Source organism: Plecotus auritus, assembly GCF_963455305.1.
Source record: "Plecotus auritus genome assembly, chromosome: 5".
Taxonomy (NCBI): Eukaryota; Metazoa; Chordata; class Mammalia; order Chiroptera; family Vespertilionidae; genus Plecotus; species Plecotus auritus.
Window position 1 is genome coordinate 170,867,195 of NC_137776.1, and position 24,325 is coordinate 170,891,519.

At 50.5% G+C, this 24,325-nt stretch overlaps 1 protein-coding gene across 4 annotated transcripts; it reads left to right on the forward strand.

The window, feature by feature from the left end:
- The first annotated feature begins 474 nt into the window (after nucleotides 1-474).
- Nucleotides 475-23,005, forward strand: TRAF1 (TNF receptor associated factor 1). Of its 4 annotated transcripts, XM_080669017.1 has the most exons (8): nucleotides 516-646; nucleotides 3,093-3,845; nucleotides 5,786-5,870; nucleotides 14,680-14,745; nucleotides 15,198-15,608; nucleotides 16,976-17,153; nucleotides 19,394-19,542; nucleotides 21,478-23,005. In XM_080669017.1, the coding sequence occupies exons 2-8, from the start codon at nucleotides 3,706-3,708 to the stop codon at nucleotides 21,694-21,696; spliced, it is 1,248 nt and encodes a 415-aa protein (XP_080525143.1). In that variant the 5' UTR covers nucleotides 516-646; nucleotides 3,093-3,705; the 3' UTR covers nucleotides 21,697-23,005. The 4 variants fall into 4 exon arrangements, with proteins under 4 accessions (XP_080525146.1, XP_080525143.1, XP_080525145.1 ...); XM_080669020.1 differs by lacking the exon at nucleotides 3,093-3,845 and having other exon boundaries at nucleotides 475-646; XM_080669019.1 differs by lacking the exon at nucleotides 5,786-5,870.
- The last annotated feature ends 1,320 nt before the right edge of the window (nucleotides 23,006-24,325 follow it).

The following is a 24,325-nucleotide window of genomic DNA, read 5'->3' on the forward strand; positions in this document are numbered from 1 at the left end:
AAAACATAGGTTGTTTGTCTCTTATAAACCAAAATTCTATCCCAATACTAAGTTTCATAACTATTTTGAGTGATACACACAGTTTCATTGAGAATGAGTGTGTGTGTGTTTAGACAGAAACAGAAATGGTTCCTTAAGACACCCAGTTCGGTAAAAGCATCCTGCCTTCCAACCTCTTCGTACCATCCTTTGTTGACGGTACCAACCCAATAAGCCTGGGCGAGCCGGGCACTGTGCTAGGCTCTTTGCAGGAACCTAAGAGGGCAAGACTCGGTTCTGCTCACCCATCCCCATGCGGGGTTTCGGGCGGGCAGGCAGGGCGTGGGGGTCAAGTGCCAGGTCTGCCTGGATTCGTTTATTCTGTGAACACTGTACGGAGTCCTTCATTTGTGCCAGGAACACGGAGAAGGGAGGAGGGGCTTGGAAGCCGGTCAGTCCCAAGTGGGAGAACAGGACGACGCCGTAGACCCCATCCCGGGCCTCAGTTTCCCGTTAGGGGGAGCGCTCGCCCCGCCCCCGGGAGCCGGCTCAGGCTGCGGAGACCCGCCCCGGCCACCCGGCTTCCGCCGCCCGGCCACGTCCGCGGGGCCCTACCGGAAGCGTGCGCCGGGCCGCGGGAGGCGGCGGCTGCGGCGAAGGCGCCGAGGTTGGTTGCACTTCACCCCGCCCCACCCCCACTCGCCCTGGGGCTGCGGCGGTGCCGGCCCCCGCCCCAGCCCCCGCGCTCCCCGCCCCGGGAGGCCCAGGTCCCGCTAGCTCGGGCGGGGCTCCCCAATGCGGGCCTCCCCACGCGCAGCCGGGACCTGGAATCGCGGCTGTAGAGCCACCCTGACTCACTGCCCCAGCCCTTCCTGCGGGCTCCTGGGGCACCCCTGGGGTTCCCTCATCCTTGAATAGTCGCGGACGCTGCTCTGCTGCGAGCTCAACTGGAGAGGTGGCGGTGGCGAGATGACAGTCACCTGCCTGGGGGTCGGGGGAGCGAACGGAGCCGGGGGACACATAGGCTGCTGGGGTTGCGGGACGCGATGGACTCGCAAAGGCGGGTGTCCAGTCCCATCCTAGGGACAGCCTATGGAGACTCCAAGAGGAAGTGGGGTCTGGTCCAGGTGGGCCCCGAAAGACAAGTTGGAAGACTGGGGAGATGGGGATACACGGCGGCGCCGAGAGACCTCGCATGTAAGGATCTCTCGGTAGAGCCACAGAGATGAATCGAGGGAGGTTCAGAAAGGAAGAGAATTCTAAGGGAGGAGCTGAGTCATGTCAGGTGCTGGCCAGAGGTCTGTTGTATGAAAACTGGGGCAGGCCCAGGGCGTTTGGCGACTTTGACATTTAGAACCTCCAGGAGATGTTCTATGGAGATGCCAGTGAGACAGTGGAGCACCTGTGTAGGCAACCTTTTCCAGAGGTTCTGTCAAAGTGAGGAGAGTGTGGATGCAGGAGAGAATTTGGGATGAGGGCGAAGAGCATTTTAAAGCACTGTGTGTGGTTAGAGCACAGGCTCTGGGTTCAGAAGTCCCCATTCACTCTCTCCGAGACCTGTGGCAAGTCACTTAACCTCTTTGTGCCTTCATCTGTAAAACGGAGGAATGATGACAATACCTGCCTCATAGGGTTCATGTGAAGATGAGATGAGATGGTGCCTGTAAAAGTACTTCACACAGCACTAAAAAGTAGTACTGACTGTTTTTCACTCTTATTATTAGAGCAGCTGAGCATATTTTGATGCTGATAGGAAGGAACTAGTAGAGAGGGAGGCATTGAAGACAGGGGGGAGAGAAAAGGAAAGTTTGCGGGTTTGTGGTAGGCGATTAAGGGAGTGTCTTTCTGGTAGTCTTGTCTGACGTAGGCCTCAAGGTCATTTGCTGAGAGGACCAGCCCAGGGCTGGCCCAGGGGAGGGTGGAGGTCCTGGAGTGCCATGCCTCTTTGCCAGCAGTTTGGTAGCCCCAGTTTTGCCCCAGGGAAAGTGGGCAGTTGAATTTATTTCGGGTCAGAGGACAACATCTGACCTGCCTTGCCCACTTGTGAGGCTCAAATAAAGTTGATGGATGTGTAAACACTTTATATGAGCATCACTTACCATTTTAATCCTCTCCCCTGATCATGAGGACCTGGGAGGGCTGTGAGCATCATTGGAAGACAATGTCAAAACCTTTGAGCACCTCAGTTGGGCTATGTATCATGCCATACTTTCACCTGTGATCTCATTTAGTCACAACAGTCAGGTGAAGTTGGTATTAATATTATCCCCATTTTACAGATGCAAAAACTGAGGTTAAAGACCTTGTCCCAGGACACACAGCTAGTAAATAGTAGACTTAAGATCTCAGCTCAGATTTATTAGACCTCAAAGCTCATGATTTGAAACCATTATAAAAATTTGCCAAGTCCCTAGTAGCAGATCAACAGGATAGAAAGATGTGAAGGAATCCTCTTTTCCATTTGTTAGGTGAGAAAACAGAGGCTGGGTGTTCTGGCCTCCATCCTGGACTCTAGGCTCCCCCACTCAGCCTTGCTTTCATCCCTCTTGTATTGATGAAGGAACACATTGCGTATGGCCGCACAGACCTGCTGTGAATCTTGCTCCACCACCAGGGGCTGTGTGACTTCGGACCAGTCATCTTGCTTCTCTGTGCCTATATGTGGCCACAGAATTCCCAGCTGGTTGCTTTGAGGAATAGGAAGGAAAACATTGCCCTGCCCACAGTAGATGCGCCAGGAGCCACAGTTCCCACACAACAGTGGGTCTGCATCATACTTAGCCGCTGAGACCAACTCCCTGTGGCCTTGTATTTATTTAGAGCTTTGTTCTCAGGGCCGGGAAGTGGTAGTGCCTGACCGGGGTATGTGGCCACCTATGACTTCCTGAGTGGGGCCCTGAGGAGCGCCCTGAGCAGTGTATGGCTCTGAAGCCTTGGACTTGAAAGGAGGGGAGGGCCCTGTGTTGTCATCGAGACTGGTGAGGAGTGCCACAGGCAGGGCCATCAGAAGCCTCCTGCTACCTCTGGCTGCCTTGGCCCTAAGGTTCCAGAATCTTAGAGCTTAGCCTTAGAGGAACCTTGAAGACCACCTGTTGCAACTCGTTTCTTTACAGATGGGGTAACCGAGACCCACTGTGAGGAAGTGACTTTTGCCTGAGACACTGGAGAAGGCAGAGATTGAGCGCCTGGAACTTGCATTTTTGGACCTGCCACCAGGACCTAGGGGTTTCCACCAGGGCAGTGAGCACCCCCACCCAGAATTCCAGGCTTCTCGGAGGTCGCAGGGAACACAGACAAGTCACCAGCTGTGGCTCTCTGCCCATGTCCCCTGGGGAAGAGGGGGAGGAAGCCAGCGACAGCCCGAGGTTCTTTGGTGGGGGAACTCTGACTGTGGTTCCTGAAAGTGTGTGACATGGTTGTTTTTTCTCTCTGACTCGTTCTCTGGCTCTCTGTCACTCTAAAGAATGACTGGGCACTCCTAGAGCCTTCACTCAGCATCCAGGGGGTTTTTTTCACCACAGAGGGTAATTCCTGCCCCATCCCTATTATGATTCAGCTGTGACGTTGAACCACACAAGTCAGCGAGAAGATAAAGTCATCAGACTCCTGCTCACCAGAGAGGGTGGCCCACGCCAGAACTCACTTCTTCTCTCAGCACAGACTCCACGGGCTGTTCCCCTCCCCAGAGGAGCTTAGTCGGGCCCCTGGCCAGCCTGGGACCCCGGGATGGCCTCTGGCTCAGCCAGCAGCCCCCGCCCAGCCCCTGATGAAAACGAGTTTCCCTTTGGGTGCCCTCCCACCGTCTGCCAGAACCCATCAGAGCCCAGGGCCCTCTGCTGCACCGCCTGTCTCTCTGAGAACTTGAGGTGAGGGGTCAGAGGAGCAAAGAACGGGTGGGAAGAAGGTGCCAGGGAGGGACCCCTGATGGGAGACATGGGTGAGAGGAACCAGTGGCTTTGAGCGGGTGACTTCACCTCTCTGGGCCTCAGTTTCCACACCCGCTCCTTGCAGTCCCTGACACTGCCCCTTCTGATCTTGATGGAAGAAGTAGCCACAGACAGATGCCAGCTGCCACAGCTGAAGGCTGTCCAGGGTGGGGGAGAGCCTCAGGCCCAGCTGGGCTCCTTACTTACTGTGAGGCTGGGTGTTTCATGCCTCAAAACCTCAGCTTCCTTGTCTGTAAAATTCCCGTAAAGCTACTTTCTACCTCCCAGGAGTAAGAGGCACAATCAATAATATTCCAAAACGTTTTTTTTTTAATAATGAATGTAGACTTTCTTAGTAAATGATAAACTGCTATACAAATATATTTCCTTCCACAATATCACCCATCAGCTTGTATTGTTTGCTGAGAACACTTTTAAAGGGAGCAAAGATATCTATATTTATATAAATATGTATGTATGTATAGATGATATATTTATATATAGGGGTGGGCAAATTATAAACCTACTTTTGCCCACCCCTGTATGAATATACATATATATAGTTTACTATGTATATATTTATATATGAATATATAATTAATAGAAATACATGTTTTACATATATAAAATATTTAAAATATCAATAACTCAGAGAGGTGTGACTCCATATGATCATCAGCATCCCACTAGTTTGAGTCTACTGTGTGCATCTTTCCTTGGGTCTTCAGAAGAGCTTTGGAAAGGTGGATACTATTATTGTCCCATTTTACAGATGAGGACAGTGAGGCCTAATGGAGAGATTAGGTCAGCTTGCCCCGGTTCAGTTTCCTGGCAAAAGTGCTCTTTAACTGCCATACACCCTCAGCTCGACCTTTGTCTGGAGTTTTACAGCTTAAGAAGGTGGGAAAACTGAATCAGTCCAGTTTGAGAAATTCAAATGCTTTGATGCAGGGGGCGGGGAGAGGTGGCCATGAAAAGGCCAGGTTGTGGGGGTGGGGGGGGGCAAAGCTTGGCTGGTTTCACCATTAAGCTGATTGCTGTGGGTTCATCTCAGGCTTTTGCACTGGGTCTCTTGGCTTCCCTCCCCATTCTTCCAAAACCGGGCAGAGGTGGGGAAGGACCTGACTGGATGTCGAAGGGACCCAGGCAGAGCTTTGCTCCTGACTCTGCCTCCTCTTGGCCAATCCACATATCCTCTGAGGTATCAAGTTTAGGGCCTGACCCGTGGCTCCGACTGTAGATCAGAATTACTTGGGAGCTTTGTTAAAGCACATAGGCCCATATGTCATCTGACCACCCACTACTGGTAGGGAACCTCAGGCTAGGTGCTCTCTGAGGCCCCTTCTTGTCCTAATCGGTCATGGTCATCTGTAATTCCTAAGACAAAGAGACCAAAACCAAACAGAAGAAGCTGAGAAGAGCAAATGTAGCCACACATCCACAATCCCACCTGAAGTCCTGGCTCAGATGCATTTTGGAATTCAGAATTTTTTCAGATTTCGGAAAAGCAAGTCAGTGCATCACTGTGTAGTTCTTCCAGTGGGGTTGGGGGAGCACCTTATGATCAAGGCTATTAATGCTTCTGCCATGAAACATAAATATTCACAATAAGTGGGATAAGGGTTGGGTTAGAATAGCCGCCAGTAACTTCGGGCGGGTCAGGTTTGGCTGCCAAAGAAGCTCACTGCAAACTATGGAAAGACACTGGGTGCCCAGTGCTGTGAGGTTTGGGAATGGTGGGTCTGGGGTTGTGGACCTCATGCTCACTGATATCAGGCACCATGCTGGGCACAGCCGGGCTTTTGGAGCTATCGGGACGGAGGTTGGTGCCAGGGAGTCGTGAATGCCGCACTCAGCCAGATTTGTTCGTATGTCTCTAGGAACGGCGAGGATCGGGTCTGTCCCAAGTGCAGAGGAGACGATTCCCAATCTGTAAGCCCAGGGAGCCTTATGTCTCAGGAGAAGGTATGTTGACACAGCCAGGAGAGGGTATTTGTCCATTTTCTCCATTTGTTGAGGTCAAGGCCAAGTAGACAGCCATTCCCCAGTCCCGGCAGGCGCCTCCCTCTTTGTCTCGAGTTCAACTGAATTTGGTTTGTAAGCAGCGAGGGGACTGACAATGCCTTGGTGAAGCAACTTGCCCAAGGCCACCTGGCTGATCTGTGACAGATTCGGGGTGAGAACCACAGTCTAGATCAGGCGCCTACAAACTACGGCCCGCAGGCCACATCCAGTATGCCACCTGTGTTTATACAGCCACGAGCTAAGAATGGTTTTTATGTTTTAAATAGTCCAAAAAAATCAAAAGAAGAATGATGTTTTGTGACACATGTAAATGATATGAAATTCAAACTTCCATGTCTATAAAGTTTTATTGGCACACAGCCATACCCACTCATTTATGAATTGTGTGTGGCTGCTTTCACCCTGTGACAGCAGAAGTGACTAGTGCAACACGGGCTTCCAAGTTCAAAATATTTACTCTCTGGCCTTTTACGGAAATAGTTTGCCAACTCTTGATCTAGACAGTTCTTCTTGCCCTTGATTGCCCTCAGACAAGGTGAGGCCATTCTCAGCTCCCATCTGCGGCTCAGCCAAGCCATGCTCCTAAGTATAGAGATGGCCTTGAGCGTGTGAGGGGCCAAAAAGACATTCTCAGGCCTCCCAGTTTAGAACCCCACTCCTTCCGGGTTGGAAGGACCCTCACTGGTCATCTGTCCAGCCTAGAGGTTCCCACATGCTGACCAGAGCTGGTCCATTCCCACCAGTTCTTGACAAAATGATAAAAATATGGAAGTTGTAGTGGGGTTTTTATAAAACTAAATACTTTCCACTTAGAGAATCAACCTTTACTCTGAGAGTATGCTCTTCCTATATATGTCTTTGTAGAAATGAAATGATAGTGACAGTAAATGATAGAATTTTTGGTAAAGTCTTTACTTGGTAAAATAAAAAGATGGCAATCTTTATGTTAATCTCTGGATTAAAAGAAAACTTGTATTGATTCATGAATCCAAAGCTGTAAGAATGTAAGAACTACTGCTCTAAATCTAACCCCCTGGTCTTACACATGGGGCCCCAATACCCACTGGGGCGTCTCAGTGCAAAGCCCCCTGGTGACCAGGGCCTCACTGCTCAGCTGTCCTCACTGTCCTCACTGTGAGACAGGCACCCAGCTCCTTTCAGCCAAGGCTCCCCGCTTGCCTTGAACTACAGCCCAGGAGCCTGATGTTCAGCGATGCTCAGGGATGGTTCTGTATCATTCAGTTTGTGGCCAAGATGCCTCCTGTGCCTATTTCTCCGTCTGTAAAATGAAGGGGCCACGTTTGCTCTGCAGGACCTTTCCAGGACCTGTCATGTCAAATACCTTCCCTCCCACCTGTAGGAACCCAAGGCAGGCATGCGAGTCTCCATACTTCCTTCCTTTCTCCTCTCTGAGCCCTCATTCAGAGGGTTAGGAGAATTTCCTGCCCTGCCCAGAGCTGGTTTTGAGGGCTCTCCCATCCCTTCTCAGCAGCCCCTCCCTGTAGGCTCTCAAGGGAATCTTAGTAAGGATCCAATGCATTTTCCCAGAACTTTACAGTCCACAGTGCACTAAGAGCTTATAGGACAAACGGATCCATGGAATAACTTCCGGAGCCTCCCTGTTTGGGCATCTTGGTGCACTAACCATGAAAGGCGTGAGCAGAGCCATAACTCTGTGGCTGCCGTCCTCCCCTGCACAAGGAAGGGCAGGGCTGGATGCTTCCTGAGGCCCCTGCCTGCTTGCATGCTCCAAGGCTATTGTTTTTAACTTGGTTTATTCTGACCTCTTAACAAAACTAATACACAGGCATTGTACAACTCTGAGATAATATAGAGAAGAGATATATTCATATCTCTTCATTCAATGGCTGTAATTTATCCATCTTTGTTAACATGAAATCAGATGACAGTGGAAGTGCTGTGACTAAAGAGTAGTCTGGAACCCTGTCCTCTTAATCAGCCCAGCTGCCCAGCCCCCGAGGGACTGGGGATTCCTAGGGGGCCCTGCAAAGCACAGTTTGAAACTTGCTGCCTTAAACCAAATGAAGTGACTCTAATGGTGGAATTACAGGCACTGTAACAGGCAACAGGGTAGGAGGGGGTACTGCCCACATTTGGGGGCAGGCAGGCCTCTTGAGCAGCATGGTTCTCCCTCCCACCCCTTGCTTCCCCCTCCTGAAGCCATCATCACTGAAACCCCAGTGGAAGGCTTGGGGGGCAAGGGGGTTAGCCAGTGGTCTGACCACGCCCCCCCCCCCAAGCCACCTAGTGGAAAGACTAGGGACTCCTCCAGCTCCTGACCCTGATGGGAACTTTGGGGGACTTTTGACCAAAGGAAAGCAGCTGATTGTAAGTCAATACTTTGCATGCGTGGTCATTGTGAAGTTTGTCTGTGCATCTGGGGAAACCTGGGGAATGGAGGTGGGTGGAAGGTTTGGGCCGGAGACGAGCTAAGCTAAGCCCAGAGGCACCCATTCTTGCAAACACTTTCCATGCCATCTGCTTATCACTTTGTCCTCATCCTCTGACTTCATTAGATTAATATCTCTCTAAGGAGTGCTTGCAGCCCTGGACCCATTAGGTAATATAAGAAGCAGATATTAAAGGATTACTATTGACCTAGTTAGAGACTTGGTTCTTGCCTGGAATGACCTTCCTGTAGAAGTGACAGTGAATAGGGGACGGCCGGTGGATGGAAAATAACATTTAATTCGCACTGCGTGTGACCCGTGAATGGGGTGGTTTCTCTCGTTCTCTTCCCTCTGAGGCCACTCAAGGTCAAAAGCAAGCTGGCATCTGTTGCCAGTGGCTTACAATAATGCCTTAACTTATTCTAGAATCAGAAAACGAGAGGGGGTCAAGCTGTCTAGTCCAGTTTCTGTTCTATACTGGATTCCTGCCAGGTGGCTTTATGTCCTCCCTGTGATGGGGAGCTCATTACTCCAAGACATGACCTCTTCCACTCTGGGGGTGGGGGGCGGGGCAGCTCTGACTGTTGTACCATTTTCCTCTTTGTTTGTACTGACCTGAAGTCTGTTTCCCTTAAGGCCACACTAGGCAAGTCCGTCAGCTTCCTGTCCTCTGAGGCAGTCTGCATATGTGGAGAGGTGCTGACTACGCTCCCCTTGAGCCTGCCCTTGTCTCTATGCATGTGTGTCCTTCGAAGTGTGATGTGTAGAAATGAACCCCTGAACCCTTTCTCTGCTGAGCTTGGTGGTTGCATCTGTAACCTCATCGATCCTGTGATATCCTGGGTGGATATCGGTGATATATGGAGGTTCCACGAGGAGGTGTGCCTGGGCTAAAGTCATGGAGCAAGAGGGAGGCAAAGCCAGGCTCCAACTCCTGCTTCCTAGGCTGGTGGCATCTCCCCCTCTGCTGCCTCCATGGCAGGCCACCCTAAGTGTGTTCGGCAGGTTAGATCCCACCGTCAGCCTTAAGTGCTGGGAAAACAGCAATGGGCAAGACTACTTTCAGCGAGGAGAATCATGCAGGGCTTCCTAGAAGAGGTGGCAGTTGAGCTGAGCAGAGGTTGCCAGAGAGGAAGCTGGCCCAGGTGCAGAGGAAGGCAGGCCTGGCGGGCAGAGGCAGACTGACTGGGTCTGCCCTGTCACAGTAGAGTGCCTCTCCCTCAACACCAGCCCAATCCTGAACAAAAGCAGCCCCTGCAGTCATCCAAGACCTCAGGTAGCCTTTGTGCCAGCGCAGCGGTGCGGCCCAGGCCTGGCACGCTGCAGACCCTCTGTTGTGTGCAGTAGCTTCACAGAGGCGGCTCTCATGCTCCCGGCAGGCACCCTCCTAATGCTCACATTCCTGGAGGCCCGTGGGTCCCTGAGTGGGGGCCTCTCAACAGAACCCTCTTCTGACCCCCTCGCAGAAGGCCCGAGTGAGCAGGGTGGCGAGGAACACCACAGACCCACAGACTTCCCGGACGCAGACAGAAGGACGAGTGTTCCCTCAGGGCTGGGGTTCTGTTTTCTCTGTTTCTCTTTCCTCCTCAGAGGAAATTCCACTGCGAATTTTATTTTTAGCAGTTTGAAGCATGCGGCCACTAACAGGGGCCGCTTGTGGCACTGGACGTACCCCAGGCTTGGCCCAGGACAGATGCCCCGGTCTTCGTCTACAACCCCAGCCTGATTCCCTTTTCTGTTTCTTCAACCCCCGGCCCTTCAGGCGAGGCCACCCTTTGGACAAGGCAAGGACTTCCTGGTGTAGAGGAAAGACCCTGGACATGGACTCCAGGCCCCTGACCTCCACCTTATCTTTGCCCCAAACTTGCATCACCTCCTGAAAGTCACTGCCTGTCCTTGAGTTTTGGCTCCTCCACTTACACGGGAGAAGCAGAACCAAGCCCCAACCTCCCCCGCATGGTACATGAGATCTGACGGGGCGATGCTCACACAGAGGCCGAGAAAGCAGCCAGCCCTCGCAAGGTCTAACGATGGGACAGAAGACCTGAAGTCAGCCACTTACTCAAAGTGTGCAAGCCCGGTGAGGCCTTGAGCAAGCCAGTCACCCAGTTTCCCATCTGTGTTAAGGCGAAGGTCCTCTCACCCTGCCTGCCTCAAAGGATGACCACAGGGATCCTATAAGAGCATGCAAAAATGCTTTGGTTCTCTATAAATGTAAATACAGTTAGGGATGCTCCTCGCCTCCTCAAGGAAATGCAATGGGGAAATGGTGTTTTATAGAATTAGTTATCAAAAGTTTGAGATGTGAGGATTGAATGAGATGCATGTATATGACAGCCATTAGAAGGAGAAAAAAGAGGTCCCAAGGGCAGTGCTTAATCCACAGGAATATTACTACTAATAATAACAATAGCTAACATTTATTGAGTATTATACTACGCAGAATGATGTTCCCCAAAGATGCCCACATGTTAATAATCCCTATGAATCCGTTGCCTTATGTGGCTATGTTAGTCTACGGAGGCTGCTATAACCAAGTACCACAGACGGGCGCCCTGAACAACAAAAACTTATTTTCTCACAGATCTGGAGGCAAGATGTTCAAGGCAGGGTTTGTTTCTTCTGAGGCCTCTCTCCTCGGCCTGGAGATGCCAATGTCATCCCTTTTCCCTATCTTCACATTGTCTTCCCTCTGGACATCTGTGTCCAAATCTTTTCTTACAAGGACAGCTGTCATATCACTTGGGGCCCACCCTAATGACCTCATTTTAACTCAATGACCTCTTTAAAGGCCCTGTCTCCAAATATAGTCATGTTCGTGGGGGTTAGGACTTCGACATAAGAATTGGGTAGGGAGGGGATAACTTAGCCCAGAACAGATGTGATTAAATTAAGGATCCTGAGATGAGGAGCTTATCCTGGATTATCGAGGTGGTTCCAGTGTAACCATAAGTGTCCTCCTAAGAGGGAAGCTAGAGGGAGTCAGAGAGAGATTGGAAGATGCTGTATACTGCTGGCTTTGAAGAGGGAGGAAGGGGCCAGGTGCCGAGGGATGCAGGTGGCCTCTAAACGCTGAAAAAAAAATAAGGAAACAGATTCTCCCCCAGAGCTCCCAGAAGGAACACAATCCTGGTAACACCTTGATATTTAGGACTTCTGATCTAAAGAACTGTAAGATAATAAATTTGTGTGTTTTTTAATCTATGAAGTTTGTGGCATTTTATTATAGCAGCAATATGTAAGTAAGACCAGAATTTAATTTGCCATCTCATGTAACTCTCACAATAACTCTATGGGGGTGGGTACTATTATTATCCCATTTTGCAGAAGAGGAAAGTGAGATGTGGAGAGGTTAATACTCTCCCAAGGCCACACTGCTAGTGACCGAAATGGGCTTTGCACCCCGACTGGTTGGCTCCAGAGCCCACCCCTTTAACCCCGGTAGCACTCTACAGAATGAGTGACTAACTGATGATGGAACTGTAGGCAGACTGGCTGGCCACTGAGGCCTCTGAAGGTCTCTCAGGTCACCCCTGCCCATCCTCTGACAGCCACTGGAGGCTGGTCACAGCCCACACCCATCCACACATCATAACAAGGACGCCCCTGCATCCACCTGGGCCGGGCTTTCCCCTGCACTGCACAACACCTCTTTTAGCTCAGCCACTAAAGGACACATGCCCCTCCGCCTGGGTGGTCATTCTGGAATTCCCCTGTTTTATCTCTTCCACCTTTTTGCCCCCTCCTATGGCTCTCACTCCCAGCTGAGAATGGCAGAGGATCGAATCATGGACTTGGAGGTTATTTTAGGGCCTGAGAGGATCCCCGAGTCCACTCACCATAATCAGGTCCACGCCGAGCATCAGTCCCTCTGTTGTGCCCACAGGTCAGGAAGCTACCTGCTGGGAGAGCTGCGTCATTGTACACTTCCCAGCGCCGGCACGGTCTCCCTGCCAAGGCTGCCCTCTGCCCTTGCCCCCCAAAAAACATCTGTTTCCTATTCCTTGTTAGGAACATCTTGTGCTTGAACCCTGTGCGAGTGGGGCCAAAGGGGGTGGCCCTTTGCTGGGCTGTGCTTTGTGTTCTAAGCCAACCATACTCATTAAGCCCATGACGCTCACTTCTTTTACTTTGAAAGAATAATAAGTAATGTGGCTTTGTACTTGCTCAACCCAAAAGACCTCTGTCCTCCTCCCTTTTTTTAAATTCAAATCTCTATTTTGCCCCATTAGATTATACTTTTTTAAAAAAAACAACAACAAAGCTCTTTGGAAATCAAGATATTATTTATATGCAATACAATCCACTCAGTTGAAGTGTACGGTTTGATGAATGCCAGTAAATTTATTCAGTTGTGTGACAACTACAGTCAAGATAGTGAATGCTTCTTTTCTGCACCAGAAGAAGCTTCCTCGTGCCCCTGGTCCATCAGTCTCGCCAGCGGCAGCCTCAGGCAGCCATGGATAGACTTTCTGTCACTGTAGTTTTGCCTTTTCTAGAACCTTATAAGAATGGAATCATAGTTGTCTTTTGTGTTTGACTTCCTTTATTTAGTATAATGTTTTGAGGGTCCTCCTCATTATTGCATGTAGTGTTTTAGTCCCTCTGATTGCTGAGGAGTGTTCTAGAAAAAGAAAAAAACCACTATCCATTCACCAGATGACGGATATTTGGATTGCTTCCACTTTGGAGCCATTAGGAATACAGCTGCTATGAGCATTCACATACACACATAAACATATGTTTCAGTTTCTCTTGGGTAAATTCCTAGGAGTGCAATGTGGCTTGTATGGTAACTATAAGCATGGTTTATAAGTTGCTTTGTAAGTATGATTTAATTTTATGAGATACTTCCATAGATTTTTTTTTACCCAAAGTGTCTATACCATTTTGCATTCCCACTAGCAACGTTCATACGTTCCAGTTCCTCCACATCCTCACAAAGCTTAGTGTTGGTATTCTTTTTGCATCTTGGCCATCTAGTGAGCAGATGATGGTATTTCATGGCGGTATTTCATTCTAATTTGCATTTCTCTGTTGACTAGTGATGTTGAGCATCTTTTCATAGGCTTGTCATTTATTATCTCCTTTTGTAAAGCATCTGTTCAGCATTTTACCCATTTTTATTAGGCTGTTTTGTCTTATCATTACTATTTGAAAGAGTTCTTCACGTATTCTGGATACAAGGCCTTTCCAGATATGTTTTGGAAAAAAAAAACATTTCTCCCAGTTCCCCATGGGCTTACTCTTGATAAGAGATACAGTTGATCCTTGAACAATGCAGGGGTTCAGGGCACCAACCCCACACGCAACAGAAAATCTGTGTATAACTTTTGACTGCCCCAAAACTTAACTGCTACAGCTGTCCCTCAGCATCTTCAGAACATTGATTCCAGGACCCCCCCCCCCCCCCGCCCCACGGATACCCAAATCCTCGTGTGTTCGAGTCCCCTATATAAAACAGTGCAGATCAGGGCAAACAGCCCTCTGTATCCATGGATTCCCAACCGCAGATCAAAAACAGCACTGGTATTTTTTGGGGGGCGGGAGGGGTGAATCTGTGTATCAATGGACCCACACAGTTCAGGGTTCAACTGTAGTGATATGGTATGGAAAGAGCCTGTGTCTATGCTACTTCCTAGCCATTCCTCCTTGGGCAAATCCCTTGCCCTCTGTGAGCCTCAGTTTCTTCAACAGTAAAATGGGAACAAAATACCTACCCTGCCTTCCCAACAGCATCGTCAGGGGCCCTATGGAGAATTATCACCACAAAAGCATTTTGTAAGCATCTTGGACCTGTAAGTAGGTTAGCAGTATGGTCAAGTTGCTGTTGAGTACTGAGACCCTTCTGTGTCCCTGCCCTTAAGCTGCGCATTATCCTGAAGGAGGGCAGTGCAGGGCAGGCACTCCTCAGCCAAGGTGGATTGCCAAGGTGGATTGCCAAGGAGGGATGCAGGTGGCAACTGTGAGGAGCATCCCCATGGGCTTCAGGAGCAGGGAGGTGCTTACTCATGCAGCCGAGTGTCTCTTCTGTGCCAGGTCCTGCCCTCGGCACTAGGAACACAGCCTCACAGAGCCCCTAGACCAGTGGGGGCAACCAAAGAGTGAATGGTGCTGTGTGGATCCTGTCCTGACAGGAGGAGTAGCCCCACTGCTTCAGCAGGGGCCCTGAGCCTGTTCTGAATGAGGCTCATGAAAGGGGTCAGCCAGGCAGCAGGACCAGCATGTGCAGAGTTCTGTGGTCCAGCACAGCATGTGCCCTGTTGAACCCTAGTGCTTTCAGAGAGCCCAGTGGTCCCACGGGACTCCTATAACATCAGTGACATTGTTATTTCCAGGATCACCCTGAGGTGGCCGCAGATGGAGTTGGGTGCCCCTTTGCAGATGTTGGCTGCTCCTTCAAGGTAAGCATCTGAGAGAGAAAGGACATCTGTCTACTGTAGCCCTAAGCCACTGGGTCTCCCCACGTCAGCCCCTCCAGGATTTTCCCACAACATCAAGCTACTCCTCTGGATGTCCCTTACATTAACGACCTTCCCAAGCAACAAATCTCACTAGTCAATCATCTCTGTACTCAGGAGAGTTCTTAATGTATTAGCATTGTAGGCATCACTAAAATGACCAATCCCCATCCCCCCATGCCTCTCTCCATGGTCCTGAATCATCATGGCTCAAAGACAGGGCAGAATTGTGCTACAGGCCTGGGGGTATGGCTCACTGTGAGCATGTCTGATGTCACAGTCCTCCGAATCCCTGTCACTGTGCACAAAGCAGCTTCCCCTTAGCTGGGTGAATGGATCTGACTTTCTTTGGGAACTTTCTCTGTTTTCACTGATCAGTCCCACTTTCTTGGCAGGGAAGCGCAAAATTCATGCAGGAGCATGAGGTCACCTCTCAGGCCACCCACCTAAACCTGCTGTTGGAGTTCATGAAACAGTGGAAGGCCCAGCTGGGCTCAGGCCTGGGGTCGGGCCCCATGGCACTGGAGCGGAATCTGTCAGATCTGCAGCTGCAGGCAGCCGTGGAGGTGGCTGGGGACCTGGAGGTGGACTGCTACCGGGCACCCTGCTCTGAGAGCCAGGAGGAGTTGGCCCTGCAGCACTTCATGAAGGAGAAGCTCCTGGCCGACCTGGAGGGGAAGCTGCGCGTGTTTGAGAATATTGTCGCCGTCCTCAACAAGGAGGTGGAGGCCTCCCACCTGGCCCTGGCTGCCTCCATCCACCAGAGCCAGCTGGACCGCGAGCTCATCCTGAGCTTGGAACAGAGGGTGAGCATGGGAAATAAGGTTGCCTTCAAGGCTGCCTCAGGGGTCCCCTACCCCATCTTGTGTCCAGAGCAGTGGATCAGCTTTCCTCCTAACTTCCTTCTCCCTGCTCACGGCAGTCACTCCCCGATCAAAAAGTATCTCTCCTGTGTCCCAGGGCCTCTAGGTGGAGCACTTAGAAGTTATAGTGAGGTCAGTCCCATTATCCAATGGTTCATGTCCTTTGCTTGAATTTCTCTCATGGTAGGATCCTCCCTTTCTAAGCTCTTCATTCCATTGCTGGACATTTTTTACTATTAGAAAGTTCTTCCTCAAACTAAATTGAAATCAGCTTCTTTGTGTCTTCCCTGCATTGTTCCTGGCCCTGCCCCTCAGGACCCACAAAACAAATCTGCCTTCTAGACTCTGTGGAAGCCCTTCCTAGTTGAGCAGTCAGTGATTGTATCCTACCTGATTATATAGTACTTCCTTCTTTAGGCTAAACGCCCCAGGGCCTTCACTCCTTCATCACAGCAGTCGTTTCATGCTGCTCTCCATGCTCTGGCTCAGTCTCTGAAGGATTCCCCACAGTCAGAATGGTGGTCCCAGACCAACTCCAGATAATCCACTTACCTGACAGTTCTGGTTTAGCAGGACTGTCGTCCCATCCTTTGTTCCAGAGCTTACCCTTTTCTTAACATAACAAGTTTGTGTGGGTTTTTTTTTGTTTGTTTGTTTGTCATTGTTGTTTGTGTTTCTTTTTGCAACTTGACATCACAGTCTTGTGTTTATATAGGCCTGGATTTTAGTTCCAGCTCCACCATGAACTTGCTATGTAGGTCTGAGCAAGTCACTTTCCCTCTTAGGAAACTTCAACATTCTCATCCATAAAATTAGGAATTCAATTTAAGAGCACTCACTCAATTTAAGAGCACTCACTTCCACTCCTGACTTCCCTACGTGAGCACACCCAGGAATAAATTTGTATTCTTTCAAATGTGACTAGGGAACCAACCCGAAGAGCCAAGCAATGGATTTGAGTGATCACGTAAAGCCTTTATTTATGTAACTCTTGCCCCAGTGAGAAGATGGGCTCCCTGAGGGCAGCGACTGCGTCTTCAGCTCACCAACAGACTCTCTGGCTCTCCTCTTAGACGTAAGGCAGGCACAGAGAGAAAAAGTGAGCGTGAGCGCAGCCTTTGGTAGGGAAGAAAGACATCTGTCTGGTAGGAAAGATAGAAAAATAAATCTCATAAAACTGCTGTAAGGACTCCATAGGAACATAGATGAGGGAGAGAGAGACCAGCTGAGCTAGGGCGGCGGTTGACAACTTCCCAGAGGAAGGGCTGTGTGAGGTCATGAGCGGAGGACTAAGTGATGCTTCCCCACAGGTGGTAGATTTGCATCAGACACTGGCCCAGAAAGACCAGGCCCTGGGCAAGCTGGAGCAGAGCCTGCGCCTCATGGAGGAGGCCTCCTTCGATGGCACCTTCCTGTGGAAGATCACCAACGTCACCCGGCGGTGCCACGAGTCGGCCTGCGGCAGGACCGTCAGCCTCTTCTCTCCAGGTAACACTCCCCAGGGGCACAGAGACCCACTGGGCTCAGAAAACAGCATGGGGAGCAGCCAAATCTGTGACTCTGTCCAGTTAGGCCGGGTCCCTTCAGGCCACCTACCATGCTGGGACCACAGAGGAGGAGGTAGGTGCCTGGCTCGGCCACATAGAACCGGGGCTATTTGAACTGCGACGCCTTCCACCTCCCCAAGTGTCAGTCACACTCTGCAGACAGGAATAAAATTGGTACTGACTTCGAGTGGATGTCAGTTGTGAAAGACAGTGTGCCGTGAACCAAAGCTTGTGCAAATGAGAGGACAGTTTTCCCAGGCGAATACCGTGGGACCCCTGCCCTCAGAGAGCCAGGGTCTGAAATCAGACAAGCGGAGGACTAAGTGTATGATTGCGGGTAGCGTATTAGGAAATATTGTGTAAACCAGGGCAGTTCTTATTCATTTCTGGGGCCCCGGAGCTTGGCACAATATCTTGTCTAAAGTAGTTACTTGGCAGATGTTTCCTTTAATGCAGTGGTTCTCAACCTTCCTAATGCTGCGACCCTTTAATGCAGTTCCTCATGTTGTGGAGACCCCCAACCATAAAATTATTTTCGTTGTTACTTCATAACTGTAATTTTGCTACTGTTATGAATCGTAATGTAAATATCTGTGTTTTCCGATGGTTTTAGGTGACCCTGCTAGCGGTTCTCAACCTATGGGTCATGACCCACAGGTTGAGAACCGCTGCTGTAGAGCCTAAGACCATCGGAAAACACAGATATTTACATTACGATTCATAACTAGCAAAATTACAGTTATGAAGTAGCAACGAAAATAATTTTATGGTTGGGGGTCTCCACAACATGAGGAACTGCATTAAAGGGTCGCGGCATTAGAAAGGTTGAGAACCACTGCTAATCAGTTGATTTCTGTTTTAACACAATGTGTATATTTTTGCATAGAATGCTCAGGCCTACATGCTCTTCCCCTCTCCTCATTCACGCGTGTCTACATAGACGGGGGCGGTGGGGGGGCATCATTAAGGAAGATTTCTGCAGGTGACAGCTTGAACGACCTCTCACCTTTGCCCCAGCTTCATACCTTTCCTGTCCATCTGCTCCTCTGATGCACCAAGACCTACAGGGCTGGGATGGAGAGAGGCATTGGAGGTTGCTCCGTACCCCAGAGCAGGGCGGGGCCCCAAAGTCAGGCCCGTTTCCTCAGGAGCAATGGCAGCCCCCTTCACAGGGCCTCACCTCCAACACTAGGCTTATTCTCCTCTCCTTTCCAAAGGGGGACAAAGCAAGCAGTGTCTCTGGCTTCCTGTTTTACCAAAACGTAAGGGGCAGGATGAGTCAGACTGTCAATCTGTCCCTCCTCCGCCCCTTCCTGCTTGTCCCCCCCACACACCCTGTCCCCAATCAACCCCTCCCAGAGGGCCCTTGTGGTGACAGCCACGAGAAGCCATACTGGATGGTCCTTTCAGCTGCAGAGAGTCCAGAGGCCCCTGTGCTGAGTCACCAAGGGTGACGTCACCAAGGGTGCCTGGCAGAACTGTGAGAGCCCACTCTTCCTCGCCTGGCCTAGGGAAGCAGAAAGAAGTCTGTTGGGATACAGGAGGCCTGGCCCCTAATCCTGGCTCTGCCCCCAGCACACTGCGAGGCCAGACACTTCCCCTCGCTGGGTTCGGTTTTCCGACTGCAAAATGCAGGTCGGTTAAACCCAAAGTGTGGTCCTAGGCCAGTGGTCGGCAAACTCATTAGTCAACAGAGCCAAATATCAACAGTAAAACAATTGAAATTTCTTTTGAGAGCCAAATTTTTTAAACTTCAACTTCTTCTAATGCCACTTCTTCAAAATAGACTCGCCCAGGCCGTGGTATTTTGTGGAAGAGCCACACTCAAGGGGCCAAAGAGCCACATGTAGCTCGCGAGCCACGGTTTGCCGACCACTGTCCTAGGCAACAGCATCACTGTCCCCTGTTGGACATGCAGGTTCTCAGTCCTCACCCAGCACTACTGAGTCCAAAACTCCGGGGCGGGGCCTAGCAATCTGTTGACTGCCACTAGGCTAGATGAGTGCCAAGATCTGGGTCCTCTTGGACTGTATGTAATCGAGAAGATGCTGGGCTCCAACCCCAGGTTTCTTAGTTTTAAACCCGACCATGGGCATGCCTAACCGCTGGTCCCAGTTTCCTCATTTGCCAAGCTAGCATTCTCCAGTTGCCTCTGTGCCGACTCTGGCTTCCACATTGCAGCTTTCTACACTGCCAAGTACGGCTACAAATTGTGCCTGAGGCTCTACTTGAATGGCGATGGGACGGGAAAGAGGACCCACCTGTCGCTCTTCATCGTAATCATGAAAGGGGAGTACGATGCTCTGCTGCCGTGGCCTTTCCGGAACAAGGTACGGACTACGGGGAACACTGGGGAGGGTGCGGGAGCGGGGGAGCCTGAGTCCTGGTCCCGGTCCTGGTTTAGCCGTGAACTGGCCAGTGACCTGGGCAAGGCCCTTGCCCTCTCTGTGTTATCAGCTTCTCCTTTCATAAAACAAAAGCCTGAGTTCACATCTAGTAGCCAGGGGCAAAAATGCCTGGACCAACATCCTGGGAGGCACGTAGAAATGAAATTCACCTGGTGGGGTGAATAAGGAAACTTCCTGGAGGAGGTGCTGAGGGCCAGCCTGAACTGGCAGCCTTTTCAGAAAAGGGGAGGGAGGCAGATGCCACTGCACAACCTGTCAGAATAGCCACAATCCAAAACACTGGCACCACCAAGCGCTGGCGAGGATGTGGAGAACAGGAACTCTCATTCTTTGCTGGTGGCAATGCAAAATGGTACAGCTGCTTTAGAAGACAGTTGGACAGCTTCTTACAAAACCAAACATAATCTTACTATACGGTCTGGCAATCACGCTCCTTGGTATTAACCTAAAGACGTTGAAAACTTATGCTCACATAAAAACCTACACATGGATATTTATAGCCGCTTTATCCATAACTGCCAAACTTGGAAGTCACCAAGATGTCCTTGAGTAGGTGACTGGATAAACAAACCATGGTACAGTCAGGCAGTGGAATATTATTCAGCACCAAAAAGAAATGAGCTATCGGGCCAAGAAAAGCCATGGAGGAACTTTAAATGCATACTGCTAAGTGAAATAAGCCAATCTGAAAAGGCTACATACTGTACGCTTCCACCTATATGACATCGTGGAAGAGACAAACTATGGAGACAGTAAAAAGATGAGTGGTTGTCAGAGGATGGGGGCGTGGAGAGATGAATAGGCAGAGCACAGAGGATTTTTACAGCAGTGAAACTACTCTGCATGATACTGTAATGATGAGAAAATGTTATTATACATTTGTCCAGACTCATAGAATGTATAATACCAAGACTGAACCCCGAGGTAAACTATGGACTTTGGGTGATAATAATGTGTCCATGTAGGTGAATTGATTGTAACACATGTCCCACTATAATATGGGTATTGATGGTGTGGGAGGTTGGGTGGGGGCAGGAGGTATATGGGAAATCTCTGTATTTTCCATTCAGTTTTGCTGTGCAGTTAAAGCTGCTCTAAAAAAATAAAGTCTATTGAAAATGTATAAAAGGGCAGGAGTGCCATGCTGGTCTGAATATGAGTCAGCAGGTCAGTGGCTCCCACACCTGCCGGGAGATTTAAAAAATACCAATGACTGGGTCTCACTACAGTAAATGGCGAGGCCTGAGCATCAGGATGTTAAAAACCTTCCCAGGGGATTCTAGGTGCAGCTGAGTTTGAGAACCGCTGAGGTGGATGATGGGAAGGCATTCTGTGTACTGATGGGCATTCCAGTGCCATGTGCCAGGGAAGAGGATTTGTGTCACTGAGATCATCAGCCTCTTGGAGTACACATATCTGCCCCTTGCAGACAGAAGCTCAGTTCACGTTTCCAGGCATTGACTGACAGCCCCTGGGTAGATGGCCTGTCTGTTCTCCCCACCCCTGCCCTGCCCAGGAGGTTCCAGCATAGTTGACCATCAAACATCTCTGAGCGGGAAGGGACATTACAGGTTGAGTCCCGCCTCCTTATCAGGGCTCGTCCCACATATAGCCCCACAGCCAACCAAATTGACTATGGCATCTGAACTACCTCTTCCAGTTGGATAGACCATCAAATCCCTAATTATGGGACAACCCCCAAGGGCTGCTCCGATTACCATGTGCTTCCATTCCTGGGGGCCCCTAACCAGCCTGAGTGCAGGGTCTGAGGGGCTACACAGGTGGCAGACACAGACCAGCTCTGAGCCCCTGGGTGCACTCCCCAGGGCCTGACCTCCCACCTGCCCTGGCCCACAGGTCACCTTCATGCTCCTGGACCAGAACAACCGTGAACACGCCATTGATGCCTTCCGGCCCGACCTGAGCTCAGTGTCCTTCCAGCGGCCCCAGAGTGAAACCAACGTGGCCAGCGGCTGCCCGCTCTTCTTCCCTCTCAGCAGGCTGCAGTCGCCCAAGCACGCCTACGTGAAGGACGACACCATGTTCCTCAAGTGCATCGTGGAGACAGGTGCTTAGGGCAGCAGCGGATGAGAAGCCGCACCTGTACCCTGAGGGAGCACCAACCCAGACTCGTGGAGGTGCCACGATCCCAAGGCACAGTGATAGGCTGGGGCTGGCATGGTCTGAGCAGGGCTGACAGATGGACTATGGCGGCTATCAGCTTCGGGTGGCAGGACCTTGGGATGGGCCCACAAAGGCAGAGTTCAGAAGGAGGTGGTGGCAGAATTGTTCCCTCTGCCCTGACCACGCAACACTGGAGGCCTGGCCGCCACTCCAGCCCTGAATATTGAGGTGGACTCTGACCAGGATCGGGAGGGCATGGGGTCAGGCCTGGGACATGGATGGCCATCTGGAGATAAAGGACCCGAGCCTGGGAAGGTCCCTGCAGGGCCACCATGGAGAACTGGAAACATGCTTGCTGTCTTCCTACCTGGGGTCGGAAACAAGGGGTGGAAGGGACAGGTTGCCAGTGTGAATTCAGTCTGTCAAGCTTGCACTGAGTTCCCCATCACTGGGGGTGAACACGCAACCTTGCTAATCAGACTTCCCTTAGCTTTGTCTTATCTCTTGCCCTTGTCATGGGGTCCATGACTGATTCTGTGGGGACCACAGAACAGTATCAGGTCATAGCTGACCCATAAAAGTTGATTTGATGATGATTGAGCACCAACCACGTGTGAGATTTTTCCTCACTGAAGCCACAGCATTGCCCTTGTTTGCAGGTGAGGTGGCTGAGGCTCGAAACTGCTCCAGTGGTCTGCAGATGGCCAGCGCCCATATCACCCTGAAAGCCTGCTAAAACACAAGGTGCCATTCCCACTCCACCCCCAGTTTTTTTGTTTTTGTTTTTTGTTTTTAAACATATTTTATTGATTTTTTACAGAGAGGAAGGGAGAGGGATAGAGAGTTAGAAACATCGATCAGCTGCCTCCTGCACACCCCCCACTGGGGATGTGCCCGCAACCAAGGTACATGCCCTTGACCGGAATCGAACCTGGGACCCTTCAGTCCGCAGGCTGACGCTCTATCCACTGAGCCAAACTAGCTAGGGCCAACCCAGTTTTTTGACTCAGTAGTTCTGGGGTGGGGCCCAGAATTTGCACCCATCCAGATTTGGGTGGTGTGTGTTTTTAAAAACGGATTTGACAACATGAGGCCCCGAGAACCAGAACTGGCCAGAGCAGAGTCCTTTTCCAGTCAGTCCCCCATGATGCTCTCGGTGGGGACCACGCTTTGGGAACCTCTGCCCTATACAATGGGGCCCCCTCCGAATAAATTTTCTGCCCTTAGGCCGACCATAAAATCAGCATCACCCACTTTCCACAGCAAGGATTTCTGACTCATTGCCTTCCCTGTACAGGTATTAGAGGGTTCCATTCCTGACTGTCGCACGGGTGTCCCACCCTCAGAGGACTGCCCCCAGACATGACATTCAGCCCTCCGAGTGCACCTCCTGAATGCCCCCGACACAAACTTCCTGGAGTGTGGGTGCATCCATCAGTGAGGGCGTGACCACTCAGCGTGAATTTGCTCCCTTAAGTCAGTGGTCGGCAAACTCATTAGTCAACAGAGCCTAATATCAACAGTACAACGATTGCAATTTCTTTTGAGAGCCAAATTTTTTAAACTTCTTCTAACGCCACTTCTTCAAAATAGACTCGCCCAGGCCGTGGTATTTTGTGGAAGAGCCACACTCAAGGGGCCAAAGAGCCGCATGTGGCTCGTGAGCCACAGTTTGGCGACCACGGCCTTAAGTGATCCCCTGGAGAGGGCCCAGGCAGCGTTAGGGAAGGTGCTGGAAAGCTTGGAGAAAACTGCCAGAGGCTCCCAGCACAGGGAGGTACAGGTGAGAGCTGGAGAGCTGAGGCTAGGGAAGCAGGACAGGGCCTTCAGCACCTGTTCATGCTGGGAAGAGAGTGAAGGGGCAGCTGCAGACTCCTGGACTCGGACAAGAAGCTCCTGCAGTCAGCATTGCAACCAAGGGTGACCTGACCTGCGTGTGGTAAGCAGACCTGGGACTGAGGTGCACATGTCTGTTTTATTCCCCCGGTGGGTACACGTGACTTATTTGTCAGACTCTAGCGGACCTGAGCAGAACGAAAGAATCCTTATTAAAATTAGGCTGTTAAATAATGACATCATATATGAGGGTGTTAGTAAGCATCACAGCTGCCATTTATTGAGTGCCTGTTATGTACCAGACACTTTATATCCATAATCTCATTCATTCCTCCCAAAACTCTGATAAGGTAGGTGCCAAGATGATCCCCATTTTGCAGATGAGGAAACTGACGCTAAGAGAGCTTAAATTGGCTAAGGTCCTAGTCGCTAGGAAATGAAGGGCTATTGTCTCCCCATCGCTAAACTGTCACTTTCCACTCCATCCTCTGCCCCACATTTCCTGAACACCTGCTCTGTGCAGGCCCTGAGGGGACCGCAAGATGAATCATTCAAGTAGTTAGTCATTCAACAAACTCTTTTTGAGCACTTGCTATTTTGTGTGAGCTTATTTATAGCCTGCCTTATTTCAGAAAGCAATTAACTTCTTCAGTTGATATACAAGAGAATTACAATGTGAAAATGTGGTCATGTGATGGTGACAGATGGAAAACAGAGGTTGGAAAGGTCAGAAGAAGCCAGGAAT

Excerpts from the sequence above, each read along its gene's own strand:
- TRAF1 (XM_080669017.1), top strand. The coding sequence starts at position 3,706 with ATGGCCTCTGGCTCAGCCAGCAGCCCCCGCCCAGCCCCTGATGAAAAC. Across the intron at positions 15,609-16,975 it reads TCCTGAGCTTGGAACAGAGG|GTGGTAGATTTGCATCAGAC; the intron begins GTGAGCATGGGA and ends GCTTCCCCACAG. Across the intron at positions 17,154-19,393 it reads CGTCAGCCTCTTCTCTCCAG|CTTTCTACACTGCCAAGTAC; the intron begins GTAACACTCCCC and ends TCCACATTGCAG.